Source organism: Rhamphochromis longiceps, linkage group LG18 (assembly GCF_057381845.1).
Source record: "Rhamphochromis longiceps isolate RC_006_pf linkage group LG18, R_longiceps_female_GT1.1, whole genome shotgun sequence".
Lineage (NCBI taxonomy): Eukaryota > Metazoa > Chordata > Actinopteri > Cichliformes > Cichlidae > Rhamphochromis > Rhamphochromis longiceps.
The window spans coordinates 12,695,087-12,720,844 of NC_140574.1; the positions used below are offsets into that span (position 1 = coordinate 12,695,087).

The 25,758-nt window shown below is 38.0% G+C and overlaps 2 protein-coding genes across 4 annotated transcripts; both read right to left on the bottom strand.

The window, feature by feature from the left end:
• Nucleotides 1-145: 145 nt before the first annotated feature.
• eps15l1b (epidermal growth factor receptor pathway substrate 15-like 1b) lies at nucleotides 146-19,663 on the bottom strand. Of its 3 annotated transcripts, none has more exons than XM_085388357.1 (23): nucleotides 19,403-19,663; nucleotides 18,918-18,959; nucleotides 18,678-18,767; nucleotides 18,530-18,577; nucleotides 18,316-18,411; nucleotides 18,073-18,138; nucleotides 17,839-17,964; nucleotides 17,677-17,736; nucleotides 17,311-17,595; nucleotides 15,989-16,146; nucleotides 13,345-13,510; nucleotides 11,943-12,028; nucleotides 10,417-10,489; nucleotides 10,007-10,168; nucleotides 9,318-9,515; nucleotides 8,290-8,454; nucleotides 7,911-8,022; nucleotides 7,624-7,763; nucleotides 7,317-7,377; nucleotides 5,840-5,925; nucleotides 5,498-5,564; nucleotides 3,926-4,050; nucleotides 146-2,728 (listed from the first exon to the last, which is right to left on the bottom strand). In XM_085388357.1, exons 1-23 carry the CDS (start codon nucleotides 19,427-19,429, stop codon nucleotides 2,582-2,584), a joined length of 2,586 nt encoding a protein of 861 aa, XP_085244483.1. In that variant the 5' UTR covers nucleotides 19,430-19,663; the 3' UTR covers nucleotides 146-2,581. The 3 variants fall into 3 exon arrangements, with proteins under 3 accessions (XP_085244483.1, XP_085244481.1, XP_085244482.1); XM_085388355.1 differs by lacking the exon at nucleotides 3,926-4,050 and adding an exon at nucleotides 3,162-3,178 and having other exon boundaries at nucleotides 147-2,728; nucleotides 19,403-19,662; XM_085388356.1 differs by lacking the exon at nucleotides 3,926-4,050 and having other exon boundaries at nucleotides 2,580-2,728; nucleotides 19,403-19,661.
• A 1,227-nt stretch (nucleotides 19,664-20,890) lies between these two features.
• Nucleotides 20,891-24,174, bottom strand: calr3b (calreticulin 3b). The gene is made up of 9 exons (XM_085389048.1): nucleotides 24,008-24,174; nucleotides 23,524-23,625; nucleotides 23,000-23,203; nucleotides 22,815-22,909; nucleotides 22,497-22,706; nucleotides 22,288-22,401; nucleotides 22,037-22,180; nucleotides 21,858-21,950; nucleotides 20,891-21,717 (listed from the first exon to the last, which is right to left on the bottom strand). Exons 1-9 carry the CDS (start codon nucleotides 24,102-24,104, stop codon nucleotides 21,505-21,507), a joined length of 1,272 nt encoding a protein of 423 aa, XP_085245174.1. The 5' UTR covers nucleotides 24,105-24,174; the 3' UTR covers nucleotides 20,891-21,504.
• Nucleotides 24,175-25,758: the final 1,584 nt, after the last annotated feature.

Sequence of the window (25,758 nt, forward strand, 5' to 3'; positions counted from 1 at the left end):
TTAAATTTATATTAAAAAAAAAAGTACCTGGATTTTATACTGTAAATCATGTATTTATTGTAAATATTAAAAAAAATGGAACTGAATTGTTTGGCTTGAGAAGTCTTTACTTCGCTTGCGTGCTTACTCATTCCTTACACTTGTTCACACATTTCTTTTTTATTGGATACATCCAGCCACTCAACATAACTCATAACTGCTTGTAAAAAGGTGCAGTAGACCTGCGGACTGTCACATCAGTTCTTCTAAATTGTACATCGAATTTTAAAACACAAGCACTTGATTTCCACTGTGATGTTTTGCAGCTGCAAGACAGAGAAGGGCAGCCGCTTGTGGGCTTAGCCTATAAATACAAACACTCCATTTCCATAATTACAGAGTGAGCCAGGAGCCGTCTGGACAGAGGGGCACAGCAAACCCTCATCAGGGAGCCCTTAGACTCCCTTTCTGATGGGTAGAAATTATAGTAGGACATCAAAGAGCCTTAATACTACAATTACACACAGTCACTCTGCACTACAGTTTCAAAGTATCCAAGTCCGTGCACATTATGGCTGCATAGTGTCAGTGAGCAGTCGTTTTGCCCGCATCAAAGAGTGCATTGAGTGCATATATAAAAGCCAGATGGCATTTTCTAAAAAGCGTAGTCTTTTAAAAAACTTAATAAAACAGTTTTAATTGAATCAGTGTAACTCAGTTACTTTGTATAGTAAATTCACCTGCAGCAATAAAACGCAAATGCAAAGAGAGTTCAAATGCGTTTATCAACACACTGAAATTTATCATATTTTAAAACGAAAAAAGAGGAAGCACACACTGGGCCAAAAATATCTACCCAGTACATGCAAATATGTCGTTCTCATTTCACTTTTTTGTGTTCCAATATCAAACCAGACTTCTAAGACATAAAAACAATCAATGTTCGAGTCACTCTAGTTTTACTTCAAGAACTAGATTTAGAAAGAAGCATCACAAGAACAACTACCCCCCCCCCCCCCCCCCCCCTTCATAACAAGATAACAAGTCTATGCAATGCTCAGTACCGGTTTCTCAAGGCCACTTGCTGTATATTCATTCTCTGTTTACCACTGAAACATTAATTTTGCAATTACACCTGACTCACTTCTTTTTATGCTGTTGTGGAAATATTTAAGAAATCAGACCTACCTCTCTCTGTGCTTGGTGTTAAAAATCACTTTTATTCAATTAAAAGTCCTTACAGTTTTGAGCAACTCAAACCTTTACCTCAAAATGATATACATAATGTGCAGCAATAACACATTACAGTGTTAACGTGTTGAAAAATAAGGCGCCGTCACTCTGTGCATGTCCACATAACAGTGCATACATTATGTGCCACATAAACCTGATTAGTGTTTTGTATGATTACAAGGATGCAATAATTCAGGCCATTTGCAGAAAAGTCCTCCCACTAGATTACTAGACAGTGATAACACAAATCCATATGAAAAATAATAAATATCCAAAAGGTCGATTTGGCTGAATAGCAGAAATAGTAAAAAGGTGTAACAGCACCAGTATAAACAAGAGAGGTTTACACTTCCTCCATTTAATAGAGGCATTAGTTGCAGGGAGCTATTTGGGTGTTACAACAATGCAACCAATGATGATCTATCTGACAAACAAGCTGTTCGCAGAGGAAGAGCGCTCCAAGTGGACAGAGCTGGGTTCACAGGAAAGGAAGACCGTAATGAGTATCATTAGCATCTTTAGGATTTCCAATATATTCCAGTACTCTTTTAATTCATGCACTTTACTTATATAAATATTAGCTATGAAAGCATAAATGCCCAGAAACACCAGTAGCATTTAAAATGAGAATTAAATCATGCTACTGATGATCTCATAACTTGTTTAAGACAGGAATGGAGTTTTTTCCCCCCTGTCTTTTATTTGGTTGAGCTCAAAATAAAACCGTATAACTATATACACTAAAAGAAGAGGTTTCCTAAAAAATGAAATAAAACAAAATAAAAACAAAACAAAATAAATTTGAAAAAAGTCAATTGAATGTCAGCAGAGCAAATGTTTCGACTTTCATTGTGATTTTTCTGAGCGATATAAAAACAGTTTTAGGATGTATCTCACTTCATACATGACAAATTAGCTGCTTTCATTTCTAAATAAAACAAAAATATTTTTAAAATGTTATTTTACCTTCAAAAAAGCCCCCACAAATTTGGATAAGGTAAGGCTGATTAGCCATAACCAGATATGGAGTTAGATATAGGTTGTAGTAGTCGAGTACCCTGCCGGTTTGGCTTGCGTTAAATCCATGTTCTTGGAGGATGAAGCAAGGCTTAAATCAAGTGCCTCCATATTGTCCCTGATTATAGTTTCCACATAGTTTGGGAGCAATGAACCTTAACTAGTAGCTAAATGTGGAGTCATTTGAACACAAGTACAGTCATAGCTGCAGAAACACTGGGCTCTTGCACAAGTTGGTAACAGGGGGTGCTAGTCATGTCGGGCCAATGATGGTACTGTTGTCACGAGCCTGTAGATGGCGGGCTGTAAGGAAAAGTGAAGGGGACAGAAAGTTGTGCTGGAGCACGCCTGCTCAGGTGTTCGGCATGGTGGTCTTGCTGAGAGCGATGGCCAGCTCCAGGTCCTTCTGCTCCTGGAGCTGCAGCCTCCTCAACCTCTCCCGTTCCTCATGCTCGCTCTCACGCTTGGCCCACTCCAGCTGCTCGCTCTCACTTCCAAACTGGAGCAGAGACACAAACATTAGATGTGCGCAATAAAAAGCAGGAATGTAGTCGTATAAGACACAACAGACAAAACACAGGAAGAAATATGCAAAAAATTAAAAATAAATAAATAAAAATCAAGCGTTTCTAGTTGGGCTGATTCTCAAAAAAATGCATTATTTAGCTAAATGATCTGATACATAGAAAAATACTGATCAAAAACTGAATGCAAATTAAAGACAATTAGATTTCACTTTTACGTCACACAAGACAGCAAAGAAGGTGCTGCTCCACTACAACAAATCAATGGTCACATTTCCCAAATTCTGTGTTTGGATGCAGGAATGCAGGAAAATAATTATGCTCGAGAATCACTTTACTTAGATTATGCATTGCCGACAGGTTTTTCACATGCAAAGAATCGAAAAGCACACCTTTATACAGTCTTACCTTAACATGTTCAGATCCTGGCAGAAAAACAAAAATTACAACACAGAGCTCGATATAAAAACCACAAATCCCTTTCACAACAGTCATGCTAGGATGAGGGATAAAATAAATACATATCATGTCAAGTGATACAAACCAGACACAAAAAGCTGCCATGCATCACCTCTCCACATGAGAGCACAGTCAGCCGTTAGGCTATACAAGATGGCAAATAAGCGGAAGGTGGGACATAAAGAGGGAGATTTACTCTGTTGTTCTCTGCTTTGAGGCATATCATGCTTTGACAGCGAATAAGCCTTTAGCTTGCACTTCGAGACTTGAAAAATGCTCCTCAAGTGATACCTGACCAGGCAAGTTCATGAACTCGCCAACTATGAGTTTATAAATCCTCGCTTCCTCTCAAAGGAAAAGGCAAAGATGACAGCAAGCATGCAAGCCCCTTTACCAGGTGCACAGAGCCAATCTATAACTCGACAGAGACTAGCAGAGGGACTGTCCAACTCAGTCATGCAATCATTTACTTTCCTTCTAAACCAAGCAGTTGAAAAGCTCTCACATGTTCTGTCAGTTGTTAGTTAACAGCCAGTAAACACAAAAGTTCTTTGAGTGCCTTCTGAACACACTGCTTTTGGGGCGTTAACAGAATGAGGCCCAATGACACAGAGCTGACACCTCTGTGGCTTGAACACAGCAATCTAAAGATCGAGATGAGATCAGCAGCTTGTGCAGGCAAATATACTCTACAGCAAGTACACTACACTTACAGATGCAAAATTTGCAAAACCCATAGGATAATCTTTGGATGTTTTACTCGACTGTGTCGTAAAGAAAGAGTCTGCACCGTCTGCTGTGGAGCCAACGCTCTGGAGCAGCTCTGATGGACTCAAACCTATCAGAGAAGGAAGGACATTTAAATAAGATAATATATATAAAAAAACCCAACATGACAGAAAATGCTGCTGTTAGCATCTTCATTAGAGATATTTCTCACCGATACCCCCCTTGGGAAATTGAACTCACACTTTAAAGGCTAACGCATAATACTTTGCCACTAAATATTCACAGGAAGCCAACAGCTTCATGCAAGCAGAGTAGTTACCCAGGGGAAAGCCACATTGATTCAAAAAATGTGGTTAACACCTTTTTCAGTACAGCTCACTGATGCAGTGAAGCTTAAACATGCACACGGTTGCTTTTTTGGAACTTGCAATTGTAAAAGATGGACACACCCTTGTGTACAGTAAGCACACATTTCTTATAATGATGGTACTATTAATAAGTGAGAATGTTGTTTATCTCACGGACTTTGTGCACCAATGCAGCACAGGCTGCTCCTGCAAATTCAAGGGCTCAATTTTCCGAAAAACTAATTCTTTGATTTGTCAAATTAAAAAGAATTGATTAAGAAAAAACAAAACAAAAAGAAAAACAAGTATTATTAGAGTTGTTTACAAATGCTGCTGCAACACAGCTGCAAAAGAATAAATCCAATCAAATAAAAAAATATATTAAAAGTTCTAACTGTTGAGCAACTGTCCTTGTAATACAGAAAGTCAACAGTGCCCACGGTTTGTGAGAGTGGACTTCTCACTTCCCCATCACCCTTGAAGCACGTCTCTAGTTCAAGACAAACCATGGCTACTCATCTCTACCCTTTTCTGTGCGGTAAAGGGGAACACTAACTTTCCCAGGCTGATGCTTCTGCTACAAGAATAAGTGCAAGGTCACAGCGGAAGGGCATGTACTGGGCATGGCTTCTAGGTAATGTGTGAATTCACATGTGCATAAAAAAAACAACACGAACAAAACCACTAAAAAAAAAAAAAAAAAAGGATGAGAAAGTTGTTCTCAAGGCTCCTCATCCTGTACACAAGAATATCTTAACACATCACTGCGGCAGAGTCTTAATAACAGCATTATCATTTAAAGGACTCGTATCTCTGCCAGCAGCTTTCCTGTTTACCAAATCAAAAGAAGAAATTATGTTCTCAGCACCCTAGCACCTCAGTAGGGAAGTTGTTTTTTTTCTTTTTTTCTTTTTTTTTTTCTTTTTCCACCACCATTAAGCATCAAATCCTTATTTCACAGGACGGTTACTCGCCGTGAAAACCCCCAAAAGTTCTTATGCTTTTATTTTGAGTTACATATGAGTAAAGAGAATGTACCATCATCACTGGCATATTAAAAAAAAAAAAAAAGTGATCTGTTTAGCAGATCTGACCCATTTCTATTTCCTAGTTATGAACACCATGCCTGCACATGCGCAGTCAAGTTCATCAAAAACACGTTTTATGGTATTTTATATAGATATACATATGAATAAACTCTATGCTTACCATAGGGAGGTGCAGGCCTCTTAGGCACACTTTTCTTTGGGATTGGGAGTACAGGATTGTCCGACTTCTTCTCAGACACAAGACAAAAAGAAAAGAAAAACCATTAGCTGTATACAAAACGATGACCCCAACAGAAATGTCAGCTAAGATGTAAAGCCTCTGGACTTATACAAGGTAGACCCTTTTCAGAAATGTGATAAATTGGAAGGAAAAAAAAACAAAAAAAAAACAAGACCTCAGTCACGATGAAAGTTAAATTAACAGCACGGCTTTCTTCAGCTTTAGTGGAAAACTATGCTTTATGGTGCAACTGATTCATAACTTCAAGTCTCCAGAGCTTACCTTTGACATCTGACTAAAGTCAGCAAATCCACCCCCCTTGCTTCCAAAAGAGTTGCTTCCAAAGGGGTCTGCTTTCCCAAACAAATCTGTGACAAGAGTACATTGAAATGCATTTGGAACATTTGAATACATTTATGGAAAGAGCCAGAAACTATAATGAAGTTCAGCCCCAAACCACACATTCAAAATCCTCTCTGCATCTTGCTTATTCTGAAAGGGCCTGTTTTCTATTTTCAGAAGAGGCAATGTGGCATGACCGTTTAATTTTCCATGACATTTTACAAAAAAAACTGTAAAGCAGAGGTTTTGTTTAACCTGACGTATGCATCGGGCGTCATTTGGCGTCCTGTTAACTATAACCATGCCTGGCTTGTTTTGAAGCTCAGCAGTATGCCACTTAATGAAAAAAAAAAAAAAAACCTGCATTTTTTCACCGTGAAAAAACAAAACATCGTAAGAGAATATGTTTGTTGTGAGTGTTCGACCACAAAAGGCCCGTTCATGTGCAGGATCGGTGTTTTTCTTTTGCGCACAGTAACTCAGCTCAGGTCTACAGTCGACTCTGTGTTCATCTTAAACACGTGTAGCACGGCAGAGCATCAACCAGCAGCAGCCACCAACTTAAAACAACTTCCGCACCAAAAGAGGCACAGCAGTTCAACAGCAGCAAGTATAAAGACAGGACAGAGGCAGAAGGGAACTGGTTAAAGGAGTGGCAGTGTATTCTAGTAGAGAAGGACCAGCAGTCACAGAGTTTCTGTTATGCTTGGCTCCGGTTAGCCTCCTGTTTTTCCAGGGGGTGGGGGGTATTTTTAGTTGGTCAGTAGTTAAATGTGTAGGTACTCGACTAAAAATAGCCCAAAACCACAGGAAAAATTGAAGCCACAGTGAGTAAAAATTGTTTGCCCCTGGTGCTCCCCCCAAAATAAAATCTAAATCTAACACGTCACCCAGAATGGGCAAAAAGACTCTTTTAAGATGGGTTTCACAACTAAAGAGAGTTCTCATGTTTAGATGTCTGTTTTTAGAGTCATATTTTCAGTAAAAGGCTTGGAAAATCTGCTCTTATTAGTACAGGGATGACTATACGTGGAAATCGGCATGGATTCGTGCATGAAAACACGATCATACATCATCGTCTCAATAACAGCGAATGGAGAAGGATGAGTAACATATTTAAATATGACCTGTCCAACTTATGTACGACAAACTAGCTACATGAGGCCTCTTCCTGTTAAAGTTAAAAGATGTTTTTTTTTGCCTCTCAAAGTACTTAATTAAAGGGGATCATCAGATTGTTACAGTTCTTGAGATGACTGCTGGTATGAGCTGGTTGCTATTTTAATAAAAGTGAAATTGAAAAAATGTTAAACTGAAGAACTCTGGGGCTATGTGCAAACAAATTATTCTGGGTTTTAATAATTTAAGATTTAAAGTCTCTTTCAGTGTGCTTTGACTTCCCATGTTGCTTCTGTACCTGAGTCCTTTGTTTTTGGGCTGTTTGATCTGAAGGAGTCACTGCTGCCAAAAGGACTTGGCTGACAAATGCAAAAGAAGGGGAAAAAACAAAAACAAACAGAGTGAGATTTAATTCAGTCAAACACATTTAAAATGTACACACTATGACCACGCCACAAATCTCTTTCTGGTTTGCTTTTCCATTTATCTGCAACAAGCACAAAAAAAAAGAAAATCTTCTTGGAACTAATAATCGCACTGCATCTAAAAGAGCCATATTAACACTCCAAAGTAGTATCACTTGAGGGGGGGGGGGGAGTCAATACCTTGACTGGAGGTACAGGTTTTCTGCTAAAGGGGTCTCCAGATCCAAACAAGTCTGGCCTGTCAGTTGTCTTAAAAAAGTCTTCAGATGAGGTGCCTTTGAAAGGGTCGCTTTCTTTGAAAGGATCACTTCCAAATGGATCTAGAAAAAGGACACCACCATCATTTACATCCTCTAACAAGAAAAGCTCATTAGAAGGGATACAAACTGAATGCAAGCAGCAGCTGACAGAGCCACAGTCGTTACAGAAAAAGGAGTAAATAAGGAGACTTGAGGAAGTATTCACACCTTTGAAGAGGTCAGATTTGAAGGGATCCTCCATCTTGAAGGGGTCTGCTCGAGTCTCCTTGGCAGCACTGTTGTTGTTGAACATGGCTATCCTTGACTTTAAAGAGCCCTCCTGATTAACCATCCAGAAAATAACAAATCATCAACAATCTTAACAGTAAAGCCCTTTACCAATGTACCCGGAAAATATCCAGAAATTAACTTCCACGTTACAAGTCTGGGTACATTTGCACTTCTCTAGCATCTCCAGAGCAAAACGACAAAGGAAACAAAATCTGAATCCAGATTATTAGAGAACAGAAAAAATGAGTTTCTTGGATTTAGACTAAAATTGTATTGTGAATGAATCATCCTTCATAGGTAGTTGTGGTCTCCTCACCGTACTTCCGAAGCTTCCATCCTCCCTTTCAGCAAAGCCTTCATTTAGGTCCGGCAGGTTGCTCAAGTTTCCTGCGTTGATTTCTTTCAAAGCATTGTTGTACTGCTCAATGGTCTTGGTCAACTCTTTCTGGCTCTCTTGAATCAGTGACAACTTACCACGAGCCTAAAAAGCACAAAGAATGTCAATCTACAGTATACCAACATGCTTCTAAAGAACCACACTGATATCTATCCACTTATGTCCAAAGGTAGGTAGGTTAAATCATTCACTGTCTATGAACCAATAATTTCCACTATGACAATATAAATACTGTGACCTCCTCTGGCCCTGACAAACGTTCCCCGTATCATGACAAAAGAAAAAGCCAAAACTGAAAATGAAACTAAAGAAAATCAAAAGTAAAAGGAAACATTTTTAAATATTAAAAACTAAACTGAAATAAGAAAACGGTTTCCAGACACCAACTGAAATAAACAGACTTCAAAAGAAAAATACAAAAAAAATAATACAATAATTCCACAACTTAAAGGGAGCATAACAAATCTGTATCAACTGGGGCTAACAAATTTTTGGGTAGAAATGCTGGCTGTCGTTTTTAGGCAGGATTGTAATCTGGATTTATTTCAGCTAACAGAAACAAACATGGTGCTCAAATCTGATGAATGCACCAGACATTAAAGTCACTAAACTGAACTGCCTGTAAGCAGTTTAGGTGTTTTGTACCTTTAAAGGTAGGAGTACCGGTAAGAGAGTAAACGTCTGCTTCAAAATGATTATTTAAAAAAACAAAAGAAAATAAAAACAAGTTAAATTCAAACTTGAATTTAACTTCACGTACTAGTTGAAACTTCACTAGTAGATAAGCATAAATTAGTATAAGTGTTATTATTAGTACTACTGGATATCTAGACCTTTATCCCACTTTCCAACCTGATCTTTAATCCCAACAATGCTACTATGGAGCTTGGTGGTCTGAAGTGGCACAACATCCTAAAGTAACCTGTTGCCTTTCCCTCTGAACTGACCTGACTGATCTCATCCTGGGTGGTTTTGAGTGACTTAATGATGCTGTCCAGCTGAGTCCGACCGGAGAGCAATCTCTGCTCTAGCTGTGCCTCCTCCTCTTGGACTCTATTCAGGTCCGTTTTGGTGCGACTCAGTTCATCTTCCTGACTGCGGAGGTCAGTCTCCTGTGAGCGGATCTGGCTATGCAGGGATGAAATCTTCCAAACAAAAAGAAAGGAGTTTATATCTGCAGGATCAACATCCTGCTTGCTGTTCATTTAGAAATTGTAGATTTCAATTATAAATTTTTTAAATGCAATTAGTGCTTCACTTCTTACATATTTTTTTTTTCCACATCCATCTTGCACCAACAAACTAAAAGCCAAATATGCACAGCTGCCTCTAAAGCAGTTACACTGACTTTCTAAACAAAGACCTTATTGTATATGTGGTGAATGTGTTTAAAAATACTAACTCTCACCACTTTCATGTAAACAAATCTTAACCTCAGATGACCAATGTTTTGACATCTGGCCTGATATCCGAGATCGCACTGACACCAAACATTATCAGCTTAGACCAAAAAGATTACACTACAGTAAAACCACAAATGCATGTGTACCACTGTCACCAGTAGCCAAACACAAAACCCAATAACATTTCTCAACTGAAATACATGCGCATCACTTCAGTGTGTCACATCTCTAACCTTCTGGGTTTCATCCTGGCACTTCTGCTTGATGTCGTTGAGCATTCCCTCAAGCCTGGAGCGCTGTTGGTCCATTTCCTCCAGGCGTACCTGGGCATCCTGCTTCTGGGACTCCAGGTCTTGCAAGCTGCTGCTCTCCCTTTCCAAATTATTCTGCAAGCCCTGAGGGTCAAGGAAAACCCGCACAGAGGCACATGTGTTTGCAGAAAGTATAGCTATTAGGCATGATCTTTTCTGAGTTATTAAGCCTTCAGTTCCCCTCAAAATTATGCAATTTGTGCTGGATTTGAAGTATTTCTGACAACTTTTTAAATTGTAGAATAAAACGGACTGGAATTTACTCATGAATACCATTAACTAACTTAACTTTAACCAGGCAAACTAAATTATTTTATTTTATTCAGTCTTACCTGCACATCACTGTTTTTTTGTCTGAGGGCCTCCTCCTTTTCTCTGATCTCATGCTCCAGGATGAATTTGTCTCTACAGATGAAAAACACGAGCCAAACAATGGCAGAGAGGTTATAAAATGGACATCACTCACCAACAAACGACAGGCAAATGACAAAAATTATACCCAGTGTTTCATTTTTCTGTCTAGATTTGCAGGCAACATAATGGATAAGAGAAATCAGAATTAAAATATTCAATCAAAATGATCTGCCAACATTGATTTCTTTTTTACAAGGCTATGGAAAAGTCACAGAAATTAACACACCTAGTAACCTTTAATGTTTTAAATGTAAAAAGTTCAACGTTTTAGAGGTCTAATGGGCATCAGCACAGAGCAGTAAAATAAATGTATTAATGTGAACTGATGCACTCTGTGTGCTTGAAATGGAAATCAATTCACAACAATTACTTTCATCTGTTATTTCCAGCTACGGTGTTACTTTTTACTGGTATTTATTTTATTTTATTTATACGGACACTACAGATCTCCAGCGACTCATCAACTGCCCCATTTTACGTGAACGTGCACAGAGCCTGCAGCCAAATATCTGGTTTAACAAAGAATGCTGAAACCGCTAACGTGATGCGATATCTGTTATCTCTGACTGTGGTTTTCTAGTTTTGTCAAGCCACCCTAATGCAACGAGACTAAACAAAAAGAGGCTAAACTCGCTCATAGTCCTTCTGCAGCACATTCATTATGACTATGTCACTGTTGGTGCGTTATCAAGTGCCCTGTTAAAAAAAAAAAAAAAAAAAAAAAAAAAAAGGTTACTTGAGATGAATTTTTAATACTTTTTATTGGCTTATAAATGTATTTTACAGTATGCACAAATCTATTTTGAATTGTAAATGCTAATGGAACGATTGCACCTTCCATGCGCTGCAGTCTTTATACACTATTCTTTGACACATTCTCTTAGTTGCTTCCTTCTTACACCACAAGTGTTTGGCCATAGGGTGAAAATACTGACTGCAAGAAAAAACTATTTACATCAAATGTTAACTCATGACCATGACTTCCTGGACTGCTGTCAATAGCCAGAAAAGGCCAGCAGCCAGTTAATCAAGTTGCCCAACAGGTTGTTTGTGTGGGGTCTTTGTTCGTTTTGTTTTTTTAAATTAAACATACTCTGGGCCATTTGGGGTAATGATTATATTAAACCCTGGTGCCAAATTACATTAGAAAAATGTCTCGTGATAATACAAATATATTTAACAGTCCAAAAACAGACAAAGGTGTAGTCAACTGTAACCATTTACTGCAATTCATTTTCATGTTTGTCAGCAATCCGTATAGAGTTACACAGTGAGAAGTATGTTGACAGCTGTTGAGTACAATGCATCCTGTATACAAACAGTACAATAGTATGAAAAAAAACTTTGATCTAGAACATCACCTTACTAAAAGCTTGTCTACTTTTTCCTCACAGGAAGCGAAACAAAACTGTCCCTACTGCTAGTTACGGTTTAGTGGGCTCACCTCTGCAGATGAGATATTTCCTTACTGAGGTCATCCAGCTCTTTGATACCTGTCGGCTCTGTCGACCCTGTGTAGCCGATACCGTCCTGAGGTGAGAGACATTGAGACAGACGAGTTAGACAGGAGAAAAAAGGTAGGAGAGAAGATATGATGAGGGTGACTGGAGGGGAGCACAGAAACAGTTGATTAGGACTGGGAAATGGACAGGCGAACGACGAAGAATCTGTTCTAATAGGCGAAGGAGTACAAGGAGGGAAAAAGAGGTCAGGGAAGATGTGAGTGATATGCAGTGGGAAAGAGGTGCTCCCCACTGTTGTGTCTAAAGAAACAAAAGTCAGAGGAAGGAAATACAAACAGCTCACACAGTTAGCGTAGGAGCAAGCCAGCCAGACGATACATAAATTGCACACAAGGCTATTTAAAAGAATTCAATGCAACAGTAAATTTTGGAAGACTGTTCATTGTTAAACAGACCCATGCCATATCAAGAAGCCTAAACAAAAATATTGGGCAATTCGCAAAATTGCTGAAGCAGACCAAGACAACACATAATCTATTTAAGCTTCGTGTTTCACCTGAAATAGGAGACTATCCATGATATATAACTGATACAGATATATAACTGATAGCTGATGCCAACACCATCAGCTATTGGTTCACTTCCTATTTATAAAGTTGTTATTGGCCCAGAATTTCAGTGCATTTAAATTAAATTGTGTTTCTTAGAATTTACTGTCATGATGACATTAATCTGATAATATTAATAATAAAAGCATGATTGGTCTGAAAAGCTCAACTGGAGTAACTGATTTGTTTTCCTCACCTTGGCAGTCAAGCTTAAACCCACTTAGTTCAGACAGATTAAATTTTACTTTTACACTCATTGAAAAATAAAAAGCTAACTTCTTGGTAATGGTAATTCATGTTTTTTCCCCCCCAGATAAATTTAAATAAAAGGTTACATGCTGGTTTACTTGATTGCCCACTTAACAGTGGCCCCATTTCACTACTCATATTAAAAATTATTTGTTCTATTATATCCTCTTTAATATAATAGAATTTGTATTCTCTTATGCTGCGTTTCCTTGAAGATCAAAAAATGTCAAGCCAGTGATGATGACAGCAGGTGGCAGCACTTTAAATGTTCCCATATTATTGTTCACCTTCTCTTTGGAACAGAGAGAGAGAATATAATAGAACAAGAGCGCCACCTTGTGGCAAAGGCCCAACTACTCACAATGTGCACCTTAAAAAAAGAAACCAAGTTCTGGTCTCACAGAAGGCAATTTTTAATAAGCACTTTGTTAAAAAAAAGAAAAAGAAAAAAAAAGAAAGAAATTGTAATAAACTGGCAAACCGACAGATGAAGAAGTGGTTGGAATATGGTATAGGCAGAACTCACAAAGCCCATAGCTGATGATGCAGATCGTTCTGATGGAGGGATCATGTCAGGAGTGAGAGCAGAGGGAGGGTCGATGCCTTTATTGACCTTTTTTTGGATCAAATGCATGGCTAGAGCAAACTGCTCCTCGTTCAGCTTGCCTGTTTGTTTTGTGTCAGCAAGTCCCCTATGGAGGAAGAGGAGACATTTTTCTCACCCTATTACATACTTCTGAGCAATAATATCAGCAATTTTTACAAATATAAATCCCCACTGAGTGGTTACCACGGACAAATGGTCCATTTTATGCTGGTTAAGTGAGCATCCTTTAAATCATTAAAAAAAAAAAAAAACCAAAAAAAAAAAAAAAAAAAAAAAAAAAAAAAAAACACTTCTGTTCCACTTCTCTAGACCAAATGTAGTAATTTGGTTGAACTCAGATGATTTGTCAATGCCTTCAATAACCTGACCTGTAAATTTGCAATTTTGAACATTTATATACACTATAATACAACTTCATACAATATAAACAATTTTAATATTTGCACTGCCTTTTAAAATTGTAACTACACCCTACTCTTGCGTACACAGCATTCAATTTACTTTATTATTTTCTATTCTTAGGTTTATTTTATTTTTTAGTTAGTTGTGTATTTAGATGTGTGAAGGGAACTTGCAAAGTAAGAATTTCATTGCTCATTGTAACCATTTGTGTTTTGCAGTGTATATGACAATAAACTTCTTGAATCTAATTTTAAGTGGCCACAAGATGGTGCTATATAGCTTTATCTGGGAGAATCCTCCTGACTATGTTTGCATTTTTAAAAAAAGAGAAGAAAAAAAATCGACTTCCCGTTCAAATCGACTTTAATTTGAATAATCTGGTATTGATTCATTTAAAATTAATTTTTAAATATAAATGTATTTTGCCATAAAAGCCAGAACCTCCGCTAAAAGCTCACAAAAACATTTCAACAATTGCCAAACAGCTAAAACAGCAAATGATTAAAGAGCAGGTAAACGGATTTTGCAAAAAGATGTAAACAAAGCGTCGTTAACCCGACAGCTCGTACATGGACATGTCGGGTGCTGAAAGCCGACATCTGACAGATTCTGAACTGCAGGCTTCGTCACTCTCTGCCCAATATACTTCTATACTTCAAGACCAGTTTCCCATTAAAAAACTATTTTCTGCATTACTCACTTGCCTATTATGCACCAGTCTGTTGTATACATTGTTGTCAGCTTCTGATTTTTTCTCTCCCCAAAATAACCTCCGACAGCGATAAAACCGCTGTAACTTTGCTCTGTTCCGCTTCAGCAGCATCAGTCTTTGTACAGGTAATGTCCACATGTTGATTCGTGGTTTTCTTTAGTTTTTGATCTACTGCAGCATATTTTCAGGGGGGTTATATGCTATAAAAGATCAGGCCTGGAAAATCTCCTTCACATTTTTCTCTGTTTTATCCTCAGTTACTTTGACACAAAGGCATCTGCTGTGATGCTTACACCTCTGATAATGTCTCACGCGTGTCAGTTCTGGGGTTTTTTGTTTGTTTGTTTGTTTGTTTTTTTACCTCCTTCGTAATTGCACAGAAATAGTCAAATAATTTGGAATGATGCATTTTTAACTTACAATGTTTAGAGAGTTCATTCAACAGTATACATCCAAGAGGAATTATCAGAATTATAATATTTCTGACAGAGTCAAAACTGAATCGAATCAAAACAGGACGAAGTGTAAAAATGTATGAAAATGTTGACATCTTCACCAATTTAACACAATGGCAACAAAAAGAGTTAAGTCTATAACTTTTTGAACAATGAAACAGTTTTTGTGACACCAACACAGTGGATTTTAAATGTACACGTTAAGATAAAAACCCAGATAAACCTATCAGAGAGATAGCAACAATTTTAGGACTGGTCAAATCCACAAACTTGTTCTCTCCTAATAAGAAGAAATGCTAATGAAAGCTCAGGAACACCCGAAGTTCATGATGACAGAATTATTTCTATGGTTATGAGAAATGACCCATCATTTTTCATATAACCAAATCAAGAACACTCTCCAGGAGGTACACATACAATCAAACACCTTTATGAATGTGTAAGCAACACAGTGCCCAGTGCAAATGGATAATAACGCAACACAAACTGCAAAAGAGCCCGAATAGTTTCTCAAGGGCAAGAAATTGGATATTCTTTGATGGCCACGTGAGTCACCTGATCTCAACCCAACAGAGTATGCTTTTCAGTAACTGAAGACGAAACTTAAGGCATAGAGAGCCACAAACAAGCAGCAACTAAGGGTGGCTGCAGTAAAGGCCTGGCGGAGGTTTTCAATGTAGGAGAGACAGTATATGGCAATGCCCATGTGTTCTAGACTTCAGGCAGTCATTAACTGTAAAGGATTTTTATCCTAATAATGATTAATGTAATACTTTTATTGATTCCCTTATGAATGAAAACTGAAAGTCTGCACTTCAACCATATATGAATTATTGTATTTTAAAAGCCACTGTGAAAGTGTAATGAAGAAAATGTAATTTGCTTGTGTTTTCTTACACTGTAGTGCTTTGGGAACATGTTATTCACAACATACAAAAAAAAAGAAAAGCCCCAACAAACAAAATCTCTAAATATGTCTGAGCTGTGGTCTTACCATATCTGTGCGAGCATCGTCTGGGAGAGCGTACAATTCATGAAGAGCTCGATGACATCGCCGCCGTTGACGAGGCCGTCATTGTCAGTGTCCGTGTTCTTGAAAATTTCTTTATATTTCTCTCTGTCAGCCACTGGTACAACCCAGTTCACCGCCGGCTAGAGACAACAGAAGACATTGTGTGATATGAAATGATGAACACAGCATTCAGTATACAACAAACACACAGTTCTTCTTCGGTGCAGACAGGTGTACTTCACGCAACAAGAGGAATTTGTGAATCTGCACAATGAAATGGTTAAAACAGATCAGTAAAAACAAAACCCCCCCCCAAAAAAAACCACAGTCCTCAGCTAGATGGAACTGCATTTGTAGGATGCTTTCTCACTGCCCTATCACAAACATTCACACAACTGTATAACATGCACAATACATTAAAACTGTAACTAATCAAGCTAATAAAAAATACAAAAAATATATGCAAAAAAATGCAAGATGAAATGCATACCTTGCATTTTATTTCTGTCAAAAAAACAAACTATTAAAAAACAAAATATAAAATAAAGCATTTAAAGAAGCAGAAAGGGCCATGAATTTAAAAAAAAAAAAAAAAAAAAAAAAAAAAGACAGAACAACATAACAACTGATCAAGTGGTCAAGGTACAAAGGTAGTACAAGTATTGCTACTCGTTACTTTCAAGAAAACCTGTTTCTCCAAAACTGAAATCCCAGAAGCTGTATCCTGGTAGAGAGAGGTTGGCCTTTGAACAATGCTCAGAACAATGTGGCAAAACAAGTCTACCCATTTGCAACAAAAGACAGTTAATACATGGCAACCTAGCTTGTTTAAGAGTTAAGAATCTGCCCTTGTGACACGTAGAGAGAACCAAGAAAAAAAAGAAAATAAACAAATGTAGTGATTTTCCCTCATTACATCAAACGAATAGTCATGTGACCATTCGTTTGAAATGCATGGTCATATGTGATATGATCATTTAAAGTGCTTTCCACCAACATCAGCTTCAGAGAGCACTTTATTATGTGCTTCAATTGTATGCACATATCCAATTTAAAATCATCAATTGACACAATATGTTTGGAGGACTCAAACACTTATGCAGGTAAAGGTACAACATGCAACCTCCGCAAAGACCAACCCTAGGAGGTCCAAACCCAGAAACTTTTTGAAGCAACATCACTGTGCTGTCCATTACATTGATATTATATATTAGGTTTAATCACATGACTCAACGGCCATAAAGAGGCATTTGCGCATCTTCGACTAATAATACTGTCCACACAAGCAATGTGAGGCAACATACCGGAGAACTGGACTTAAATGACTGTTTTGGAGAAAGGTTGGCAGCACCGGAGCCAAAAAGAGCAGCAGTGCCGAGGGGAGTAGTGTTGACCAGAGGAGAAGTGCTGCGTAAAGTTTCTTTGAGAAGAGCTGGACCAGTTCCAAGGCCAGACAGAGCAGGCAGCACAGGAACAGCACCTGGAAGTCCAACCCCAGTCTTCTTCCTCTTAGAAGGGGGGATAAGGGAAGCGGGTAAACTAGTGGGGAGCGGCTCCTTCTCCATGGTGCGATACACAAGATGCAAAGCCTGTAAAATGGAAAGTATAACCAATTAATACAAATAAAGAAGGGAACCCAGATAATATGTCAGTACAGAATCACAGTTTACCACGGTGAATTCTTCTTTGTCCAAGTGTCCATCTTTGTCCACATCACTTAGGTCCCAAATCTGCACAAACAATGAGTAAGTGCTCAATTTTAACAAACTGTTAAAATTACAAAAAAAAAAAAAAAAAAAGGCTGCATAGTAGTACTTGACATGTAACATCACCTTTCCTAACACATCCAGAGGTAGCTTGGAGTTTATCAAAACTGGCCTGACTTTATCACCAGAGAGGAGGCCATTCACAGGTAACAGACTCTCAAAAATTCCCTCAAACTTTCCCTTTTCATCAGGCTGGGAAATAAAGAAAAAAACAACAACAACAACAACTCAAGTTTAAGTGACAAGCCCATTTTTCTGTGATATCCTCATGACAGTTCTTGAAACCTTATAACATTTTACCTTAATGGCCCACTGTGAATCAGATGCTGTTGTTGAAACAGTTAGTAATGGGCTGCTTGTATCTTTCTATAAGAAAAAAAGAAGAAATAGAGTGAAATGAAATGCATCAACTTATCATTTTCTAAGACACTAAATAATGAAGTTTTCATATGATCCACAGAAATAATTCCCATAACATTATTGATTAATTCAGTTCTTTGGAGTTATTTATAATTATCATTATTAATTGTAATTATAACTTACAAATTTGGGTGCAGCTAAGTTTTGGTTGAGATTGTGAAGACTTATGTCATTTCCACCCTGCGCAGATGCCACCAGCCTCAAAGCTATGAAGAAACCCTAAAAAAAAAAAAGAAAAAAAGAAAAAAAAAAGAGGAAGAAAGCAGAACAAATCCTGTTTTTTCTGCATGTATCAGCACGACAATACCATCAAATTTACAAAGAAATTCTGCGTTACCCGCTTGTCCAAATAGCCTTTTCTTTCTGAATCTGCCAAATCCCAAATCTAAAATACGTACATAAATAAATGCAAAGGTACAAGATTTTAGTTAGGTCAAATACATGACTGTGTGTTGTGTGTACATGTAGGTGACACTGTTACCCACCTTTCCCAGTGTGCTGTCTGACAGGCCAGACTTCTTAAGAAACTGAGCTGCATCGCCAGCTGATATTTTGCCTGTGTTTCCTGGGTCGAGCTATAAAGAATCATGAGGAAATTACCAGGAGGATACAGAGGATAGAAGTGTCTTTAAGAATGGGGTTACATAAAAGATCATACAGAGATGAATGCACAGTAAATGATCTGAAGTGAGGTGGGGAGCAACAGCAAACAACGTAGACCTTACCAGTCTGTAGTAGTTTTCATAAACTGGGTTTCCACTTGATAACTAAAGGAAACAAATTACAAATGAATGTGTATTAAGCATCAAATATACTAAATTAAGTTGCTAGAAAACGAATGGCTAATTTCAATGGCAACAAACTTCCAACATAGTTAGTTCATAAAGTAAAGGCCATCTTTTTTTTTTTAGTTGCCACTTAGTCGTGTTTTGTTTTCAACAACACCACACTCTACACTAGCTTCATTACTGTCTTCGCCAGCAGTCGCTTTCCTTATCCTTTAAAGCGTACACTAACTTTGCTATCCTAACCTAGCTAACCCTGTCAACTTAGTTGACAGCGAAAGCTTAATAAAGCGTTCACAGTAGTTTATATTCATCCTATCTTATGAAGACCTAAAGCAGTCAGATCACATAACCGCTGTCGCTGTCAGATGTTAACGCTTTCTAATAAATTTTATTACTTTTCTTGAGCTGTTTGGAGTTGTTACCTGACTCAGAGTCATGAACGCCGCCATATCTCCTGGTGTCTCGGGAGTGCGCACAGAGTCCTTAAAGGGAGCGGGCGCGAGCGCCTGGGGACCGGCGGGGACCGCGGTTCCGGTGGGTGTGGACACCGCGCCCTTGTCAGAGCTGCAGAGCAACTGCGCAAATTTGAATCCTATTAAAATGAAATGAGGTTTTCATGCCTGGGATGGTTTGCATGTGTGGTCAGCAGGTGTCCAACTTTACTTGGGACTGCACGGCATTTTTTAACCCCTAGTGCCGGGGTTTTGTCAGAACACCGGTCCTACAACGTCTTACATTTTCATTGGCTGCAGACAACACGTGGGTCTTACAGGGATGACGTCGCTGCTGCGTCTCTATTAAAACCCCAAATAACTGTTTTACAGAAATTTAAGACATACACGAGTGGATAAAGCCCATAAATCCAAGCTTTAGTGTCCTTTAAGGTCTCTAATGAATTAGAAAAACATTCAGTTTAATGCAGTCACTGGATTGACGCTAAATAGTTTCAATTATGTTTTAATTTTTCAGATGTCCCTTAGTCCCACATTCATTTTTCCGAGATGTGGTACACCAAAAAATCATACAAACAGGCAAATTTTATGAAGACTTATGTTTCTGTTGTTTTTACAAACACATTTTGTTTTCAGTTTTTAAGTTCACACCAGATAATTTCCATGGCTATTTGTGAACTACATTTCAGAACCCACACACACACACACATATATATATATATTTTTTTTTTTTCTTAGGTGAAGTGTAATTGTAGTTAACCCAAAGACACATGGATTACAGGCCCCCAAATACTAGCGTTTTCTATACTTGTCCAGAATTTTTTCTGGGGAAGATATAATGAAGCAGGCACTAGATATCATTAACATGTATGGTCTCCTTGACATGAAGTGACTTTCACAGTATGAATATTTTATCTATTGCTCTTGGGTGAAACAATAAGGAAAAAAATAGTATGCATTTGACAGTGTTTTTTTAAAATTTCCAGCTTTTTCTGTAAAAAAAAAAAAAAGTATATTTATTCATACCAAGCTTGGATATAAACAGAAACTTCTTAATTGATTGAATTGAATCTTTAGGAGAGTTTTATTCACAGATAGAGGAAATGAAACTTCATTTGACATTCCTTTTTGAAACAGTTGGCATGGAGTCCACTAATTTACATCTAAACCACAAGCAGTGCTTCTAAATTGTGAACTCTCACACACAAAATATCAGTGGACAATAAGGTTATAATCTTTTAATAAAAACTTTGGTATCAATAACATTCTGTCCCATAAAAATAAGACACACACAGGGGCTCACCACCGGTTTGTCCAGACTTTCAAAATATGATGCAGGTCCCATCAATTCATTCCTAATCAATTAATTCAATTCAGAGTGTGGGGACAAAAGAAAAAGACAGTGCTGCATACATAACCAAAAGAAGTCATCATAGTATTGATTTGTCTCTTCACATATTTTCTTTTTTTTTTTTTTTATGGTCACAACTTTTGGTTTATGCTTTGTATGTTCTGTTTCAGAGTTAACGTTGAAATCTGAGCGGCTGATGTTCTTAATTTAATATAATTACTACATTTTCAGCTCTTTCAAACACCCTAAAAGAAAAAAAGAGAGAAAAAAAAGAGGGTATTTGCAAAAAAGTAGACATGCAGACCACAGACTGCATAGATTAATCTTATATACAGTCTGTGGTCTAGTTTAAGAGAATCTTAAAAAAAAAAAAAAAAAAAATCTAGCAAACAGCAGGTGACGGTTTATAGTTATTATCTGTTATTACAAAATAAAGAATGTACTTTGAGTGGAAAACCTTAGAATTAATCCAGCAGTTCAGGGTTAAGATCAAAATGAAAGACCCCAAGTATGTTACAAACCATTTGCCCCCCACCCCCTTCCAATCTACTGCAAATCACCCTTTAGCTGGGTTGTGTCCAAATCTCAGGGAAAGGATGCACAGCAGCCACAATACCCCTGGGAAATATAGGACAGTTCCTGAGGGAGCACACCCACCCCCAAAAAAGGGAAAAAAAACAAACAAAAAAAACAAACAAAGAAATTCTATGCCAACAACCCTTCAAAGCTCATCTTTAAGCTTTCCTTCTTCTTCATCCGTTTCTGAAAGTGCCTCGTCTGTGTCTTCTTTCGTTTCTTCTTCTTCTTCCTCCTCCTCTTCTTCTTCTTCTTCTTCATCTTCATCATCAGCAGCTTCAGTGTCCTGCTCTTTGTTCTTCTCCTCCTCCTTTCGTTTCAGGTCATCTTGCTCCTGTTTCATTTTTCTCTCTGGCTCCTGTAAGGAATCACAAACAACAACAACAACAACAACAACAACAAAAAATCAAGTCTTTTAATCACAGCAGTAGTTCATAGGGGCAGACTTTGTGCTTTGCATGAACAACAAGTTATGAGTTAAAAAGAATAAGGCCAGACCTTTGTCACACCCCATGTCTCCTTTCCAATCTCTTCTGCCTCTTTCACGTCATCTGTAATCAGGAAGTTGTCAAAGATTGTACCAGATTTCACCTGAGGAGGAAGGGGGAAAAACCAAAACTGTTAGACTGTAGCTCAACTGCCGCTACCACATACCTTAAAGATGAACCGTGTCTCACCTGCCAAAGATCAAGACCCAAAACACCAATGTTGTCAAACTTGTAGATGTTAGAGTCTGGGCTGTATTCAGGATTGTCAATTTCAGGATGCACCCAGGCTCCTTTGTAGTTGGGGTTATCAATCTGCTTGGGCTTCCATTCTCCCTGAAATACAGGAAGTTAAAAAGGGTTATCAGTAATGCAATTTAAAAGCATTTTAAGTATTTTATATATTAATATTAAAGTATTTTGGTGATCAATTTCTAGCCTACTTTGTACTCTGGGTTGGGGATCATGGGTGGCTCCCACTCTCCGTCCATATCCTCATCCCAGTCTTCAGGCTTTTTAGCATCAGGATCTGGAATATTCTCGGGCTTGTCCCAGTCCTAGAGAAAAACACAAAATACTGAGGTTAAAATACACAACTATTTGCACAGAGCAAAGTAAGAGGTGGTAGAATGACTGTACTGAGTTTACTCACCTCAGGCTTTGCGTCACTAGGATCATCAATCTTGGCACGGTCATCCCAATCCTCTGGCTTCTTGGCTTCAGGGTCCTTAATTTTCTTAGGAGGCAGAAAGTCCCAATCATCCTCCAGACTCCCAGATTCCACCTTCTCATTATCGATTTTTACTTCATAGGTTTGATCTGGATTCAGGATTAGTGTGTACAGGTGGGTCAGCTCATCATCCTAGAAAGAAAAAGCAAAACAAAAAAAAGAAGCAGGGTTTAGACTAAAGCCTTTGGTGCAGAAGCAGGTTTCCATTTAAAAATATGGACTTCAAAACACAAGAATTACCTTGCATTTAATCTCTTTCTTAATGAGATTATTCTTGCCTTTGTAATTAAAAATTACATGAACTTTCTTGGTGCTGTAGCCACAAATGTCAGGGCCTAGGGGAAAGGAATAAAATTAATTATTACACGTATCAAATCCAGTGACAGCTGGAAGCACTGTAAATCACACAGGTCATTATTACTTACCAAACATAATGTAGTAAGAGGATTCTCCATGCATTTCAGTCTGCTCCAAGTCCGCAGGAAAGACCTTCACGTAGCCACCACCACAGTCGATTTTCTGCTCATGCTTGACTGTAAACTGGATGACCAAAGGCTTACCCTCATTGCTGAAAGAATCAAAACGGGCAGAGGCCGCATAGAAACGTGCATCCTGGCTTGTCTGCAGACCTGAAAATGAAAGTATCAAACCAAAACTAAATATATTTTGTTCAGCTTTAAACAAACATAAAGTAGGAACCATAATGGAAATCAGACATGAGGGCACTTTGTAGGAGCTATTCGAGACATTACTACTGCTTATTATGATCAAATGACTCATTTTCACTTCTAGAATAGAAATAATTTTTTTTTTTTTTTTTTTTTTTTTTTAAAAACAGGAACACATTAAATGTCAAGTGCCTTGCTGCCATTTGGACAACAGTAAACGCTATTTTGATCAAAAGAAAACTTTGTAATGAAGATTTACATTAGAAAGTCCGAACATGTACCTTTGTCTTTCTCTGCATCGCCATAGAAGTCGCCAGCCGTGAGCTTCCACTCTCCGTAGTCTGACTTGTGCTTGGAGTTCACCCAGCGACTTCTCCATTCATCTGTTCAGAAAACAACCAGTAAGTTTGCTGAGGATTAACACTACCGGGCCAATAGAGCATGGTACGTCATGAAAATCGTCTCACAATTTCCCAGTAATTGTAGATGCGACGACAAATTGTCAATGTCGAAATTTAGTTTCACTAACTGCAACTTGGACGACGATTATTAACTGATATCGATATTACGTCTGCTCCCTTCGACCTTAATGAATGTTGCCAATTATCAATGGACTTTTGATTATTTAACGGGGAAAGGTGATATTTTTGAGAGGACTCACAGTCTAGACAACAATTTTTGTGACACAACGATGTCTGAAAGTCAAGCTAACAGGCAGTGAAGTGCTAACCTTGCAAAGTTATAAAAATTCTCTGCACAACTTACCACCATCCAGAAACTCTTCCCGAAAGTAAATCTTCGCATGTACACAGTACACTGCTAATATTACTGCAATTACTCCTAAGACTTGCATTTTCCCCATTTTCAGCTCAACTTTCAGCAGCTCTGCAGGAGCGTCGCCGGGCAGGACAGCAAAAAGACTGTGCAGGAGGAAGAGAGGGGAATATTTTAGAGTTGCTCCAGCGAACAGATGTCTACCCGCTATTGGACAAACAGACGGTGTGGCTGGACCAATCACAGTAGACCACGAAACATATGTCCTGTCCGTAGCCTGGTCCAAGATCAGTTGTTGTTTGAGTTATGTCGGTCGTGTTGGTGCGGGAAGCACCCTGTAGAGGGTGGTAATAACAAATAAAGAGTGTAAAGTAATGACTGTCTTGTGAATGTTTATTTATCTGATGTGTTTCAAGAGGACGGTCAGCAATACGACTACAAGAAGTCCCCCCAAACTATGAAAAACGCTTTGAGAATGTGTTTTACGTTTACTGTGAATATTAACATTTATAACGTGTGGTAACGGTTGGGCTCGTGACACCTCGTTTCAACTGTTGCGTTAACAGCAGGTATCAGTAACGGCTCATAACGACTGCAGGACTTGGAAGTGATTTCCACGATTGTAAAACGGGAAACAAAATACTATTTTTTACTTAAAACAAAACTGGCACAAACATGTGCCCAACAGAAAGCTACCATTTCTCGAATGACCACGCTTTGGTAAGGGCAGAATATATATATATATATATCAAAGGTTAGAATTATATAAGTAAGATATGACCTCGATAACAAGTCTCCAACTTGTAATAAATAATCCAGTTAGCTCGTTCAGATGGCAGTAAAGCTAAAAGACTAAAGAAAGAAGAGCGTTTTATTAATTATATTATCTTCAGTGCCACTTTGATTGAAAAACAGTTCTGTTTTACTGATACAATTTTAATTAATACTTTGCTCAGCCCTAGACCATCACACTACCACCACCAAGTGTGTGTGATTTTCCTTTAATGGTGCTACATTAGTTTTATGTCAGATGTAATGAGACACAAACCTTCAAAAAAATGTACTATGTATTTTACAAGAGTCTTGTGGCTCTTCAGGATGTTTTTTTTTTTTAAATGTTTGTGTCGTTTGTTTGTTTTTTTTGTTTGGTAAATGTGAGACAAGCCTTTGTGTTCTTGTGGTCAGCGGTGGTTTTTTTTTCATTGAAACTCTTCCATAGGTGCCATTTTTGTTCAGTCTCTTTGTTATTATTGACCCTGACCCTGCCTGAAGCAAGTGAGGTCTTGAACTAATTTGCTGTGCCCGCCACTCCTTGAAAGGTTCCCCACTGTTCTAAGTTTTCTCCATTTGTGGATAATGAATCTCACTAAAGTTAAGAAGAAGAAAAAACAACCTTAAAAATGGCTTTGTAACCCATTTCAGACTGACAGATGTCAGTGATATCTTGCTTTTTTTGATATCTTTTAGCCAAATTCACTTTATTCTATTGTATATAGTACTTTACTGTTGTTGTATAGTATGTTATTCTAGGTTATCTTATCCTATTCTGTTGTGTTTTTCTTAACTTATACTGCTCTTAAACTTAAACGTACTCTCTGTTGTAACCAAAAAGTTTCCCACGTGTGGGACTAAAAATGGTTTATCTTATCTTATCTTATCTTATCTTATCTTATCTTATCTTATCTCATCTTTGTCAGACAGATTCTTAAATGGAAATGATTCAAATGGTCTGACAGTAAGCA

Bases quoted from the DNA above. Each gene is read 5' to 3' on its own strand.
- calr3b (XM_085389048.1), bottom strand. From the start codon at position 24,104: ATGGGGAAAATGCAAGTCTTAGGAGTAATTGCAGTAATATTAGCAGTG. The intron at 22,402-22,496 runs GTGAGTAAACTC...GTTTTTCTCTAG, and splicing joins CTAGTGACGCAAAGCCTGAG to GACTGGGACAAGCCCGAGAA. The intron at 21,718-21,857 runs GTCTGGCCTTAT...GATTCCTTACAG, and splicing joins AGACATGGGGTGTGACAAAG to GAGCCAGAGAGAAAAATGAA.
- eps15l1b (XM_085388357.1), bottom strand. From the start codon at position 19,429: ATGGCGGCGTTCATGACTCTGAGTCAG. The intron at 7,764-7,910 runs GTGTGAATACTT...TCCTTTTTCTAG, and splicing joins CAAATCTGACCTCTTCAAAG to ATCCATTTGGAAGTGATCCT. The intron at 5,926-7,316 runs GTACAGAAGCAA...CTCTTGTCACAG, and splicing joins CCCAAAAACAAAGGACTCAG to ATTTGTTTGGGAAAGCAGAC.